The 14,145-nt window shown below is 36.4% G+C and overlaps 1 protein-coding gene across 13 annotated transcripts in view; it reads left to right on the top strand.

Moving 5' to 3' along the window:
• Positions 1-14,145, top strand: part of FAM13B (family with sequence similarity 13 member B) — a 76,430-nt gene that overhangs the window by 12,136 nt on the left and 50,149 nt on the right. For 5 of the 13 annotated variants that reach the window (XM_044387428.3, XM_057306995.1, XM_044387429.3 and 2 more), the window contains exons 2-7: positions 4,932-5,098; positions 6,338-6,529; positions 6,950-7,162; positions 8,140-8,317; positions 8,619-8,760; positions 12,233-12,331. In XM_044387428.3, coding sequence (XP_044243363.1) covers positions 6,373-6,529; positions 6,950-7,162; positions 8,140-8,317; positions 8,619-8,760; positions 12,233-12,331 — 789 coding nt within the window. In that variant the 5' untranslated portion in view covers positions 4,932-5,098; positions 6,338-6,372. The remainder of the gene's footprint in view (positions 1-4,931; positions 5,099-6,337; positions 6,530-6,949; positions 7,163-8,139; positions 8,318-8,618; positions 8,761-12,232; positions 12,332-14,145) is intronic. The other 8 variants (XM_026508055.4, XM_026508057.4, XM_044387431.3 and 5 more) reach the window with 2 other exon arrangements.

The raw sequence follows: 14,145 nt of genomic DNA, 5'->3' as shown, positions 1-14,145 counted from the left end.
AGTTCTTGAAATGTGGTTGAAATAAATCTTTTATTTTTCTTTTTTGGATAGAGAAGTATATTTAAAAAATGACATACTCTTTAATGAAAATAGTTTGGTATTAGATAACCTATTAAGGTGATTTTATGTCTTTATTTGTATGGTTTTTTAAAAATTTTTTTCAATTTTGTTGAAGTATAGTTTATATGCAATAATAATTTAGATACAATAACATTCACCAATTTAAATGTCCAGTTCAGTAAGTTTGACATGTGTTTAAGCACATATCCACCACTATCATAGTCATGACATAGAAATTTCCATCACTCCAGAAAGTTCTCAATGTTTTTTGGTTTTCTTGTCAGTGAAATGGATATAATAAAGCATCTGCATCTATAGAATTGTTATAAGGATAAATGAATTAGTACATTTAAAGCCCTTAAGGGGCACCTGGGTGGCTCAGTTGGTTAAGTGTCATGATATCAGGGTCCTGAGATCAAGCCCCATGCCTGGCTCTTTTCCCAGTGGGGAGTCTGCTTCTCCCTCTCCCTCTGTGCTCTCTCTCACTGTCTAAAATAAATAAATAAAATCTTTAAGAAAAATAATAAAGCCCTTAAAATAGTTCCTGGCTTTTTTTTTAATCTTGTTTTATCTTTTATTTGAGAGAGAGCATGGAGGGGGGAGGGTCAAAGGGAGAAGCAGACCCCCGACTGAACAGGGAGCCTGACACAGGACTGGATCCTGGGACTCCAGGATCATGGCCCGAGCCAAAGGCAGTCAGTTAACCAGCTGAGCCACCCAGGCGCCCAGTTTCTGGCATATTGTAAGAGCTCAGTTATTTGTCCATTGTATTGATGTTGGTGTTCTACCGTTTTTTAAAAGCCCCTCTCTACTAATTTTATTAGGTATTTAAAACTGAAAAGATACTGTGCTAAGCCATCAAAAAAAAAAAAAAAGAAATCTTGTCATTTGCAACAACGTGGATGGAACTAGAGGGTATTATGCTAAGCGAAATAAGTCAGTCATAGAAAGAAATTATCTTATGATCTCACTGATAAGGTGGAATTTAAGAAACAAGGCAGAGGATCATAGGGGAAGAGAGGCAAAAATGAAACAAGATGAAACCAGAGAGGGAGAAAAACCATAAGAGACTCTTAGAAAACAAACTGAGGGGGGCGCCTGGGTGGCACAGCGGTTAAGCGCCTGCCTTCGGCTCAGGGCGTGATCCCAGCGTTATGGGATCGAGCCCCACATCAGGCTCCTCCGCTATGAGCCTGCTTCTTCCTCTCCCGCTCCCCCTGCTTGTGTTCCCTCTCTCGCTGGCTGTCTCTATCTCTGTCAAATAAATAAATAAAATCTTTAAAAAAAAAAAAAAAAAAAAGAAAACAAACTGAGGGTTGATGGAGGGAAGGTTGGGGGGGTGGGGTAACTGGGTGATGGACATTGGGGAGCGTATGTGTTGTAATAAGCACTGGATATTACATAAGACTGATGAATTACAGACCTGTACCCTTGAAACAAATAATACATTATATGTTAATAAAAAAAAAAGATTCTGTGCTGTTAAGAAAGGTATATGTTGCTATCATATATATGCATGTATAAGTGGAACTGAATGGAATGCAGAAATACCTTGATCTTCAGCAGAACTCAAGTTGATAGCCTGGTATATGAAGGTACACTTTGCTGAATGTACCTATCACCCACTGTTATTGAAAATTGGTATTTAACAGCGTGTGTTTTTTTTTTTAATTTTAATTTTAATTTTTTTTTAAAGATTTTATTTATTTATTCGACAGAGATAGAGACAGCCAGTGAGAGAGGGAACGCAAGCAGGAGGAGTGGGAGAGGAAGAAGCAGGCTCATAGCAGAGGAGCCTGATGTGGGGCTCGATCCCAGATTGCCGGGATCACGCCCTGAGCCGAAGGCAGACGCTTAACCGCTGTGCCACCCAGGCGCCCCTGTTTTTTTTTTTTTTAAAGATTTTATTTATTTATTCGACAGGATAGAGACAGCCAGCTAGAGAGGGAACACAAGCAGGGGGAGTGGGAGAGGAAGAAGCAGGCTCATACCAGAGGAGCCTGATGTGGGGTTCGATCCCATAACTCCGGGATCACGCCCTGAGCCGAAGGCAGACGCTTAACCGCTGTGCCACCCAGGCGCCCCGTGTTTTTTTTTTGTTTTTTTTTTATCACTCTTGTCTCATGATGTACAATTCAAAATGATTTCTTATTTGTTGTCAGTTCCATTATAGGAGGCAACGGTCATTTGTATATAAAATGATTTTGCTGTTTTAGGGCCTGACTGGCTCAGTCAGTAGAGCATGCAACTCTTGATCTTGGGGTTGTGAATTTGAGCCCCATGTTGGGGAGGTATATTGTACTTAAAATTTCAAAAAAATCTTAAAATGATTTTGCTGTTCTATTTATAATAAAATTATGCTTTTGGAAATCCTTGGTTATTTTGAAAGTCTGAGCATTCTGTTCTCTTGTGTCAAACCTTTTATTGATTAACTGCTTTCTTTGCATTTATTGATTCTGTCTGCTAAGACATTTCATCAGATCTCTTTGGGATAGTTTACTGTTGTACCTGATACTATTTTCTTTGAGAACTGGATTTTGTAGTTTAGATGTCACATGAAATTTCTAGGCGTTCCATGACAAATTATTGCAAGCAGTATAATTTTAAAAGAATAGATATTTTTTTCTCACAGATCTGGAGGCCAGAAGGTGTGGGCAGGGCCATATTCCCTCCATAGGTTCTGGGGAGGATTCTCCTTTGCCCCTTCCAGCTTTTGGTGGCTCCTGGTGTTTCTTGTCTTGTGACAGCATAACTCGCAGTTTCTCCCTCCATCTTCACATGGCCTTCTTCCCCTCTTTGTGTCCTATCTTCTGCTTATAAGGACACTAGTCATTGGATTTAGGACTCACCCTAAAACCAGGATGATTTTTTTTTTTTTGACGATTTTATTTATTTATTTGAGAGAGAGAACCAGAGAGAGAGCACAAGTAGGGGGAACATCAGAGGAAGAGGGAGAAGCAGGCTCCCCACTGAGCAGGGAACCCAACATGGGGCTCTATCCCAGGACCCTGGGATCATGACCTGAGCCAAAGGCAGAGACCTAACCGACCACCCAGGTGCCGTCAGGATAATTTCATCTTGAGATCCTTAACTAATTGCATATGCAAAGACCCTATTTCCAAGTAAGTTCACATTTAGAAGTCTTGGGTGAACACGAGTTTTTTGGGGAACACTGTTGAACCCACTATAGATAGGAAGGGAATATTTACATGATTTAAGCTCTGACAAGGAGTGGGGAACAGGATTAAATAATGTCAAAAACTACTTTGCATTTTGCAGGATTGTTATTTTGGGCCACTCTCCAGTCTAAATGTTTTTGCACTGCACTGATTCCTGGTTTCATTAACAAAGCACAGAAACACTGAGTACCCATTTTAGTGATACATAGAACTTGCCTCTGACAAAACTCTTCTAATGAGTGTTCATTTATTGTACATCAAGGAAATCTCCTTTTTATGTCATGAAGGTATCAACCTGACTTTTAATGTAAGTTCATTAAACATTTATCCCTGAAGTTAACCTCTCTAAAAGATCTTCTATAACTTAACTTTGAAGTTGTGTTTCAGATGAATAGGCTACATGTTTTAGCAGGCATTTCGGGATGTTTGGGAAGTAATCATCTACCAAAGATTTGTTGTGGGAATGTGGTTTTCCTTCCCCTCCATTTTTTATGTTCCTCCTGGAGGTATATATTACTAATAAGACATTTTTGAAAACCACACTGAATGATAATACTCTTCTGCTTATCGGGACTCTCTCAGAGAGCTATAGGGTGGTTTCCTGAGCTTATTAGAAGATTTTTTTAAGTAGATTACTGAAATTCACACAGGGTGATGAAACAACAATTCACAGATGAGACCAAATATTAAATGCGTTGTCAAACAGGTCACCTCTCTCCCCAGCCTGTTTGCTGGTCTTTTTTTTTTTTTTTTTAAGATTTTATTTATTTATTCGACAGAGATAGAGACAGCCAGCAAGAGAGGGAACACAAGCAGGGGGAGTGGGAGAGGAAGAAGCAGGCTCATAGCAGAGGAGCCTGATGTGGGGCTCGATCCCATAACGCCGGGATCACGCCCTGAGCCTAAGGCAGACGCTTAACCGCTGTGCCACCCAGGCACCCCTGGTCTTTTAACATTTAATACAATGAAGAGAGAAAACTTGTTCTGTGTCTACTACCTTCATGTATTATCTCAGTTAAACATCTGTATAGGCATACTCTTATATAAAGGAAACCTAAGATTAGAGACATGAAGACATGGAAGTTGTTCAGGGTCACATCTATAGGGTGGTGGAGTTAATATTTGAAATGTTAGCTTTTCTGGTTCTGTTAAGTGCTTTTTTCCAACATGTGCTATTGTCTCTCTAAACCAGAAAGCTCAGACAACTACATTCTTGCTAAAAAAATATTTGGTGTATACAAAGAAAAGAAGAAAGTATATAAGTGCTTTTCCAAGCTTAAAATCATGTCTTCAGTTCTTTGATCTGGAAATGTTTCTGTGTTTTTTCCTGAGCATATGAGAACCCAAGGAGGTGGGCGGGGTGTGTGTGTGTGTGTGTGTGTGTGTGTGTTCAAATGAAGGATCCATTGAGGAAAATTGATTATTTGAGTGGTGTAATCTCTGAATATCTGTTACTGTTAAAGATTCTCCTTTGCAGTTATTTTTTACCAGAAAGATTCTTGTCCAGGTTGGCCATCATAATTTGAAACCTTGTGCAAGATTTTGCCTCTAACTAGGTCACAGGCAAATTTTCAGGCAGAGGAATGGTTTTCAGTATAGTAACCCTCCTAAATGGACTTCACTACTTATTCTAGTTGCTTTTCACAGTAAGAGATGGTTTGGGAAATGAAAAGAATTGTTTTTGTCTTCTAGATTAACTGCTGAAGTACTGATCGAGTTCTGCGTTTCTTCAATGAGGAACTACAGGCTGATCTTCTGCCATAATCTCAAACAGCCATAAATGACAAAAGAATGCTTGCTCAGTGAGGGTAGCTGGTGCAGAAGCCATTTTTTAAACTTAGGTGTTTAAGTACTCAAAGGTAAGTTTTCAAAGTGGTAACTCCCATGCTGTATAAATCCACAGAAATTTTGGAGTTTATCTCCTGTTGCTGCTATTTGATTATTAACTTGAAGTTTTGTAGTTATTAGCTGGCACCAGATATGTTGAAGAATGGATCTTGCTTGTCTAAAGCTATGTAAATTTATGGCATTTTGCTTCCCCTAAGTTAATTTCTGTTGTTTCTGTAAGTTGAATGGATTGTTTCCCAGTCCCATTGTGATACTCTTGATCGACTGGGTGCAGTTATTATGTAATTTATATAGAAGATATTTTTGCAAACTTCAGAATATTGAGTAGATTTATTGTTTTGCTCTGTTCTCTCTTGTCGTGAGAAAGGAATTGTTTCTCTGGTGTGATGAAAAAAGCCAAGTTGGTGACATTTTGTTCATTAACAACTTTTGAAAAAAGTTTTTCTTTTGAAAATACTCATTTCTCACATAAAGTAATAAATATTTTAGGAAACAAATTTTTCTTGGGATTACTTGTTCTCTGATGCTTCAGATATTTGAAACATTGTTTTCTCTTACTGCTCTACTGATCACTATTCCTACAAAGTTAAGACAAATAACTTATTTTTTCTGAGCAAGACTGGTTATGGAAATTTTTCTTTGAAATAATTAATGAAACAGCAGGATTGATGAAAGAACGTTTTCATTTGAAAGTTGATGTCTAGCCCTGAAAAATTTCCTTTATTTATAAAAACGTATTATGACTCCTCTGTCATGTAGAAATCGGGGCTGGTTGATCTTGCTTTTACTAGCCCGTCATTGATAAAAAATGATTATTAGCCCAATACTTTATAAAAAGTGATTCTCTCCTGTTTTGGGTGCTTATAAATTAAGAGGTTAGATATGCTTCATATAGCACAGTCCAAAATGATTGGGTTTGGCTTTCTATCTGTGTCATTAAGCTTGGTCAGTAAAGGTCCTCTGGAGCCACATTTGCCTCTTACTTTGTCTTTAGGACATTAATGTCCTTTGTTAAGTTTAATGATGAATTTGCCATTGTTTGATAAATGCACAAACTATACATAGTAGAGAAAATGTTTGGATGATTGTATTGAGCTTTATTTGTAGAATACATTGTAGGCCTGAGAACTGGAACATATATAATGATTAAAAGCACATTCAGGTGTAAAGCATTTTTTGTAATGTATTTAATCATATTGTCACCTGTTGATTATTAGTCTTTTTTTTTTTTTTTGTCTTTCATTTGGCAGAAAAGACAGCTTTGATTTCTGGCTGCAAAAAAGATATGAGGAAGAGCTCCTCCCCTTCCTTGAGTAACTGCAACTCCGTTCTTGCTAACAAAATATTTGGAATTCCACTTGATGAGCTGCAGCAGGGAGGACATCCAGACAATGAGGTTCCGTTCATAGTCCGCCACGTTGTGGACTATATTGAGGAACATGGTATACATTTCCTTACCTTGAGGGCTAGCATTTAATAAACACAGCTTATCCATTTGACCTGGAATTTTTTTTTCTTTCTTTTTTTTTTTTTCCCAGTATGGAAGGTCCAAAATATAGTAAGGAAAAATGATAGAAATTTCTTATGTAAAGTCATATACTTAGAAATGCCCAGCATAGAGCATTTTTTAGTGGGGTGGTAATAGGAATATTTTTAATGGAGGCGGGGTGGATAAGATAGATTATCCCTCAGGACAGAGATAGTATGTTCCTAAACCTGTGATTTGAAGGTGTTTAGCCCAGTAAGGAGAGCCAAGAAGGGCTTTTCAAAAGTGAGTTATTTTAAGTTGTTTGGAAAATGAATATATATGGTCAAGTAGTTGAAGTCGAAGCTTATTTAATTTTTACTTTGAACTAATGCAGGAGGTCTGGAGCAACAAGGACTTTTTCAAGTCAATGGAAATGCTGAGACAGTGGAGTGGCTTCGGCAGAGATACGACAGCGGAGAAGAGGTGGACTTGGTTAAGGAAGCAGATGTTCCCTCAGCTATTAGTCTTCTTAGGTTTTTCCTTCAAGAACTTCCTGAACCTGTTATCCCTGGCAGTTTGCATATTCACTTGATGCAGCTTTCTCAAGGTAGTATAATTTGATTCTTACCAATTAGTCATTTACCATTAATTTCAAAGTCTTGTAGAAATCTTGACATTTAAACAGTAATTATAGTAGTTCTGAGATTCATTTCTTATGTTCCCATTTGTGGACATATGCTCTTTGGGTCTGTATGGTCTAGTCAAGGGAATGGCAACTTCTTAGATTCCTGTAGTCCTATTTATTTTTTATGATTGGTCTTAGGAAGCCTAAGCTACAGGGTGGGAGGAGGAGGAGAAGGAAAGGCGGGAGACAAGAACAAGGAATAGGAGGGTTGGGAAAGAAGAGAAATACATATAAAGTGGTATGTGTGGCATAATATCCAATAATAGTGCTGTTCCTTAGTGGTAATGTTTCTATAGGATATTATTTATCCCTGGTTTGATAGAATGTCCTAGCAAAAACCAGATGACAACTTTGATTCCAGGTTCAGAATATACTTGAAGCTTGTTCTTGGACTTCTGCCTGAAGGAAATAAAATATCAATTTGGACATCAGACTTACAAGCCAAATAAAGAAAAAAAAAGGCTGATTTGTATTTGTTGGGTTAGGTTTTCAGTGGTGTGGGTTGTATCTTCTTTGTTCACTCATAGTTGTTGACTAGCATTGGGCAGTGCATTTTGACTTCTTATAGTTGGCACTGCTTTGGAAATACAGGTACAGTCATGCAAGAGAGAGTATGATGAGAATTAAAAAAAAATAAATTAGAGAATTGGGGCCGATGAGTAATAGATGAGGAAAACATCCTTCAGCAGTTGAGGGGTTGAGTTCCTTCTCTCCAGCTCTTCTCTTCCACTTAATAAGTGAAATGCGAAGCTCTAAGGCATTTGGCCTCTGTAGAGGAAGTGAAGAAGTTTTGAATTGTTAATAGTAAAAAGGTGATGTGGGTGGAGTAATGTGAACCTGGCAAAATATCTGAGCTTTGCTTTTACTTCATTAAAAAAACCTGTCATTATGTTTTATAGATTATAATAATGAAGATGAATTTGGAAGAAAGTTGAGGTTCCTTTTACAGCAGCTTCCACCTGTTAATTACAGTTTGTTAAAGTTTCTGTGTAGATTTTTAGCCAATGTAGCATCACATCATGAAGAAATTTGGTCTGCAAACTCTTTGGCTGCTGTGTTTGGTCCAGATGTCTTCCAGTAAGTTTTTCACAAATTTTTATGTAATCCAAAAAAACTGAATTTGTGAAGTAGAGTTGTTATACTATCTGCCAAGGATCATAGGTCTCTTGGTGAACCATTATTTTTTATAGTAGATCTGATTAATCCTCCCAGCATTTCTGTGAAGAGGGTACAAATTAGGTAGGGTTTACAGATGGGAAAACTGAGGCACAGAATGATGACATAAATTGCTCAGGTTTATAAAGTGACTCATTGGTTGTCTAATTTTACCTGTATTTGATTTAAGGACTCTCATTTTAATTTAGACTTTTATTCTTAGCATTTACACAGATGTGGAAGATCTGAAAGAGCAAGAAATAGTGAGCAGGATAATGGCTGGACTTCTGGAAAACTACTATGAGTTCTTTGAGAATGAAGAGGAAGATTTCTCATCTAATGATTTGAGTTCAATTACTGAACAGGTGAGAATATTTTAAATGCTCTACTTGGAGAATTTTTAAAGAATATGCTCTTTAGGTCTTGGCACAAACTCAGGTGGAATTTTTAAGTACTAATCAAAGCAGTTCTCTTGGTTATTGCATGTAATCACAGGTGACACATCCATGTAATGTATGAATGTGGTATTTTTTTCTTAATAAGTTCTCAATTTGAGTAATAAGAAAAAGGTGTTGAAAGCAGAGTATATGTTAGGTATTTTGTGGGGTTTGCATGTCTTTTCTAACTTAAGCATTGTTTATTTTGTAAGAATAGGGTGTTTTTTTGTTTTTTGTGGTTTTTTTTTTTGCGTTTGCAAAGAAACTTAGCATATAAGCATGTAGGCAAAGGGTGAGAAATAGAAAGTGGAGGGATAGAATCAATACAGAGTTCACACAAACTTTCAAAAATAGGAAGTTTTTCTTGATGAAAGTCAAGTCAATAGAGTGGTGCAATCATTGTCATTATCGGGAAGCATCATGGTTTTTTTTTTTTTTACTTTTGTGACTTTGGAAAATTAACATCCGTTTCTCTGGCTACATTATATTTTGTTGTTCTGCTATGTCTTGATGGTTGAGATAATATAAAAACCTGGTTACTTTCTCCTTCATGAAATGAGAATATGCACAGTAACTAATTTATTGTAAAGCCACATTAATTCAGACTTTTCATGCTTATAATTTAGGTCTATGTGGAGGTTTTTCTTTTGCACTTACGTGAAATAATTTGTCAAACAAACTTTTATTAAGTTAAAACCTATAGAGTTACTTATATTTTGAGCATGGGGTGTGGTTGCTACTTTTTCAATGAATAAATCATTCACCTGGTTAAAAAAAAATTCAGTAAAATGTCTTGGTTTTCCCCATACCCACTCCTTTGCCCCCACATTGGTTTTCTATGTGTTTTTTCCCAGAGTTCTGTTATGCAAATGTAAGTAAATATTTGCTTAGTTTTTTAACAGGAAAGTAGCATACCACACACACTGTTTTGCACCATGTTTTTTTTTTTTGTTTTTGTTTTGTTTTGTTTTTTAAGTCAGTTAACAGTGTATCCGGAAGTCTTTTTTTACTGGAATATAGAGAGCATATTCTTTTGTTTTTACTGCATGGGTCCCTATTGTATGGATGCAACATTATGATTTATTTGATTTATTGTACTGATCTCCACTTGAAAAGATGATAGTATACCCCATTTTCTCAGAAGAGTCATGGTTTATATCTCCTTCTCATGTAATTATTAGTAGCTCCCCTTCTGACTCTCGTATGTATCCAGGTTTTGATGATTAATTATGTGGTAATTTTTTATTGATGTACATCGGGTGGCTTCTCTTCATTTGCTTTTAGATTAGCAAGCAGCAACTCTTGAAAGGTAGTTTATCATACAGATTTTCATTCGTTCTTAATAGGTCTTGGTTCTGATAATGTGAATTTAGGAGTTTTATTTTCTGGGTAGCCCATTTTTTTTTAAAAAGAGTTTCTGTACTGTTGTGAACTTTTATGGATAAGTCTTTTTAATATTTGGAGTTGAGACCTTCCTTAGTTTTCCATGTTTTCTTCATGTAAGCATTTATATCCCTATCTGATTTTCCCTCCCTCTTTCCCTTCTTCCCTTTTTCCTTCCTTTCCTTCCCCCCCTCCTCTTCCCTCTCTCTTTTCAAATATTAGGATCTTTAAGGAAACAGTAACAAGACAAATTGCAGTTTGTAATGTGTAAACTGTGCATGAAAGCGGTGTGCATATATATACATTTGTGAAGTAAACCAAGTGGGTAGAATTTGTAGCCAGAATCAGTGATCCGTGGAACTTTTGGCATATTTTTTGAACTTCTAACTATCATATACAATTTCTGACTTTAAAAACTTGGTTAGAATAAAGAACTGACACATCTCTTCAAAAACTACTCTTGCTTTAAAGAAAATGACAAGAAGAGGGCAAGGAAATAGATATTCCTTAAGCCATTAATGTCTTTTGATGCCCATAAGAAATCCCATCTTTGGGGAATTGTGTGCCACTTCTTTAAGTTTTAGTTGAGTGGTGCCTGGCTGGCTCATTTAGTAGAGCATGTGACTCTTGACCTTGGGGTTGTAAGCTCAAGCCCTAAGTTGGGTGTAGAGATTACTTAAAAAAAAAAAAAAAAAAAAAAAAACTTGAAGAAAATAAATTATATTTTAGTTTAGTGATTTATTTAGTTAAAATTAATGGCTGCTCAAAATGAAATAATATGCATACGTTTGTGTTACTCATTTTCTCCATTTCTAAGATGATTTGACTTGTAAGAAGCTGATGATGCCAGTTTGCCCTAATATTTATATCTTGACGACTCTAAAGTCTTCATGGTATGCCTTGGCTATGTTTTGTGTTGTGGTGTAATTCTCTGATATATCTGCTATCCTGCAGCTTCCTTATGTACAGTGGAATAACTCACATGTAATGCATTTGTATTTTTATATTTCTTTAAGCACTAGAAAATGTTAAGAAAACTTAACATGTTATGCTTTACATTAAATAGAATAGTGGTTAATTAACACCAGGACGTAATTCTGCAGATTTGCCCATGGGTAGAAAAGAGGATGTTAGGGTCTCCTGGGTGGCTCGGTCATTTGAACGTCTGATCCTTGATTTCGGCTCAGGTGTTGATCTCAGGGTCATGAGATCGAGCCCCATGTTGGGCTCTGTGCTCATTGCAGAGTTTGCCTGTCCCTCTCCCTCTGCTCCTCCCCCTGCTCTAGCCCTCTGTCGCTCAAATAAATAAATAAATACAATCTTTAAAAAAAAGAAAAGAGGGTGTTAGCACATTGAGTAGAATATACTCAATAAATGGAGTAATGCTGTGAGTTGTAGGAGACAGGGATGTATATTTAATTATTTTGGCCCAAATTGCTAATTACCTGAATCTGGTTTCATATCTATTTTAATCACATTTCTGAATTATAAGTAGGTTATAATAGTAGAATAGATATCTGAAAGCTTGCTTTCTTTTCAAGCAGATCTGATAACTTTAATTTGACTTGTGAGGCTGAAGTGATAAGGTATTGAGTGAAAGTAAAATTTCCTCAAACGTAGCACATTTTGGTTGTATTTTTAAACTGACCTAATTTAAATGCTGCTAATTTCTTATCCCCATATTTAAAGATATGGGTAGAGCTGGCCCATCCTTGCAGCGCTTTGATTATTTTTCTTCTGATTTTGATATTTGAAGGAAGCAAAGTTAATCGAGTGCTCTCTTCTCTTGGAGTTTCATCCCATTAATGCAAGTATTTGGCTGCTAGAGCCTTTTCAAGGTGGTAGATATTTCTGTTAATAGTGTGAGAGAGATGACTGGCGATGATGAATAGGGAGTGTTTGAGAAATGACCCAGAGTTGGTGGACAGGTTCTTTGTATGGGATCCCTACATGAATGCAAATTCAGTAGAGTGGTTTGAAGATGTAGGTGATAATTATGTTTCTTTATACATTTGAGAAGGCAGGTAGCAGCGTTCTCCACAAGCTGGAGTCTGGAGAGCAGGCATTTCACGAGGCCCTAGAGAAGGGAATTACAACAGTCAAAGAAAGAAGAGATGTAAGTATGGATGAGGGTTTTCCATAAGTGGAGTGAGTGGTTTTCCATGAGTCGAGCTGAGGCAGTTGCATATATAGGGCAGGTTCAGAATAACTTAGGAACAGGTAGAACATTGATAAGCAGAAGGTCAGGTTGACAAGGAGACGATTAAGAACTTTTGAAGTGTGGGGTGAGAGAGGGCATTTTTAAGTTTTAATACTTATTCTTACCCAAACTAATTTCGTCATTTCTTACTGCAGGAAGGTCTATTGGGAGGCCTGGGAGATGGGAGGGGGGAAAAGAAAATCCCATTAGGCTACTTTTCATGTCCTATCTTGCTGGATGATTATTGGTGAGAATACTGGACAATGTCAATTAGTTTACATAAAGCTTATTGAATTGAATATAATATGTTCAGTGTTATTGAGTATAAGGTATTTCTAGTTCCTAAGAGCTATTGACCGTAGGTACAAACTAGTTTTTAAAACATATGCTGTAGCATGTTAAAATAGCAGTACTTCTGTACCAAAAATTTGTGGAATGAATAAATATTCTTGGTTTAAATAGCCATCTTAAAAATTTTTTAAAAAATATTCTACTGTGGTGCCCAAACCTTTATTGATCAGCCACAGTAATTCCCATTTAATACCTCTGAAATAGCATTTTCTTGCCATTTTGTTTTCTTGCTTGAGTTACCAGGTAGATAGTATATTCTTGAATTTCATTAATTTATTAAATACATACAGGGAAAATGAGGGTTTTTTCCATTTGATCAAGTTTAAAAGCTGATTTATATGAAATTTTCACCTTTGTGTATAAATCTTACCTTTCAGTTAATAATCATTTACTGATTTTTTAGTATTTTCATCACTGTTCAACATGATGAGGATAGATGAGGGTTAGCATTTAGAAGCACAACAAATTGAGCCGAATCTGCTGCACTGCTTTATATATAAAGTAAATGGCTCACAAATTGAGGTCTTTAAGTATTATTGTTAATAATGAATTTTTAGTGACGCAGTTAACTAGTGACCTTGATACAGCAGTGGGTGAGAGCTGCTGCTTTAGTTTGGGTGGCAAATACTGTCTGTCTTTATTAAAAAAAAAAAAAAAAAGTGATGTTATATGTAGAAACTAGGCTCTGTGTTATATAGAAATAACAATTCCAGTTATAATGATAACTATTATTTATTGCTTATTATGTATAGACACTGTAGAAGAGTTTGCATATGTTATTTAATCCTTTCAACTAGCCTTATGAGGTAGGTAGTATGTATAGCATCTCCATTTTATTCATAGGCCTGAAGAAGTTAAGTAAGTTGAGGGATAGTTAAGGGCATAGTAGGAATGTGAACATACATCTTTCTGCCTTCAGAGTCTGGCTTTTAAGTACTTACTGTATTACTTGAAAGCAGGCAGTCTGTACTTGTTGATTACGAGTGGTAGAATGCCACAGAGAAATGACCTATCTTCTGGTTAAAGTTTACTTTGTGAGGGTATTCTAGCAACTATGTTTGACTGTAGGGAAAGAGCACCACTCTTACACATAGTGGTAAATTTATTTTAGGTATTTCCAGTGCATTTGGCTAGAATGGGTAAAGGTATACTTTTACCACTCAGTGTTTTTAATGACTAGTAATAAATTATAAAAGATGTTATGACAATTTATGGCTGGCTGCTTCTTTGGGATAGCTTGAAAAGTTATTTCTCATTTGGAAATATTTTGTTTTCCTGCTCTGATTTTATTCACCGTCTTTTTATTAAGAGTGATTGTTTATATAGCCAGTTTGGTAATGGAAGACATTTTCTAGCTCCTGCAAGAAAGAGAATTATAG

The sequence above is a fragment of the Ursus arctos genome, unplaced genomic scaffold, assembly GCF_023065955.2.
Source record: "Ursus arctos isolate Adak ecotype North America unplaced genomic scaffold, UrsArc2.0 scaffold_5, whole genome shotgun sequence".
Taxonomy (NCBI): domain Eukaryota; kingdom Metazoa; phylum Chordata; class Mammalia; order Carnivora; family Ursidae; genus Ursus; species Ursus arctos.
The sequence above is the reverse complement of the archived record's forward strand: the minus strand, read 5'-3'. Positions and strand labels throughout refer to the sequence as shown.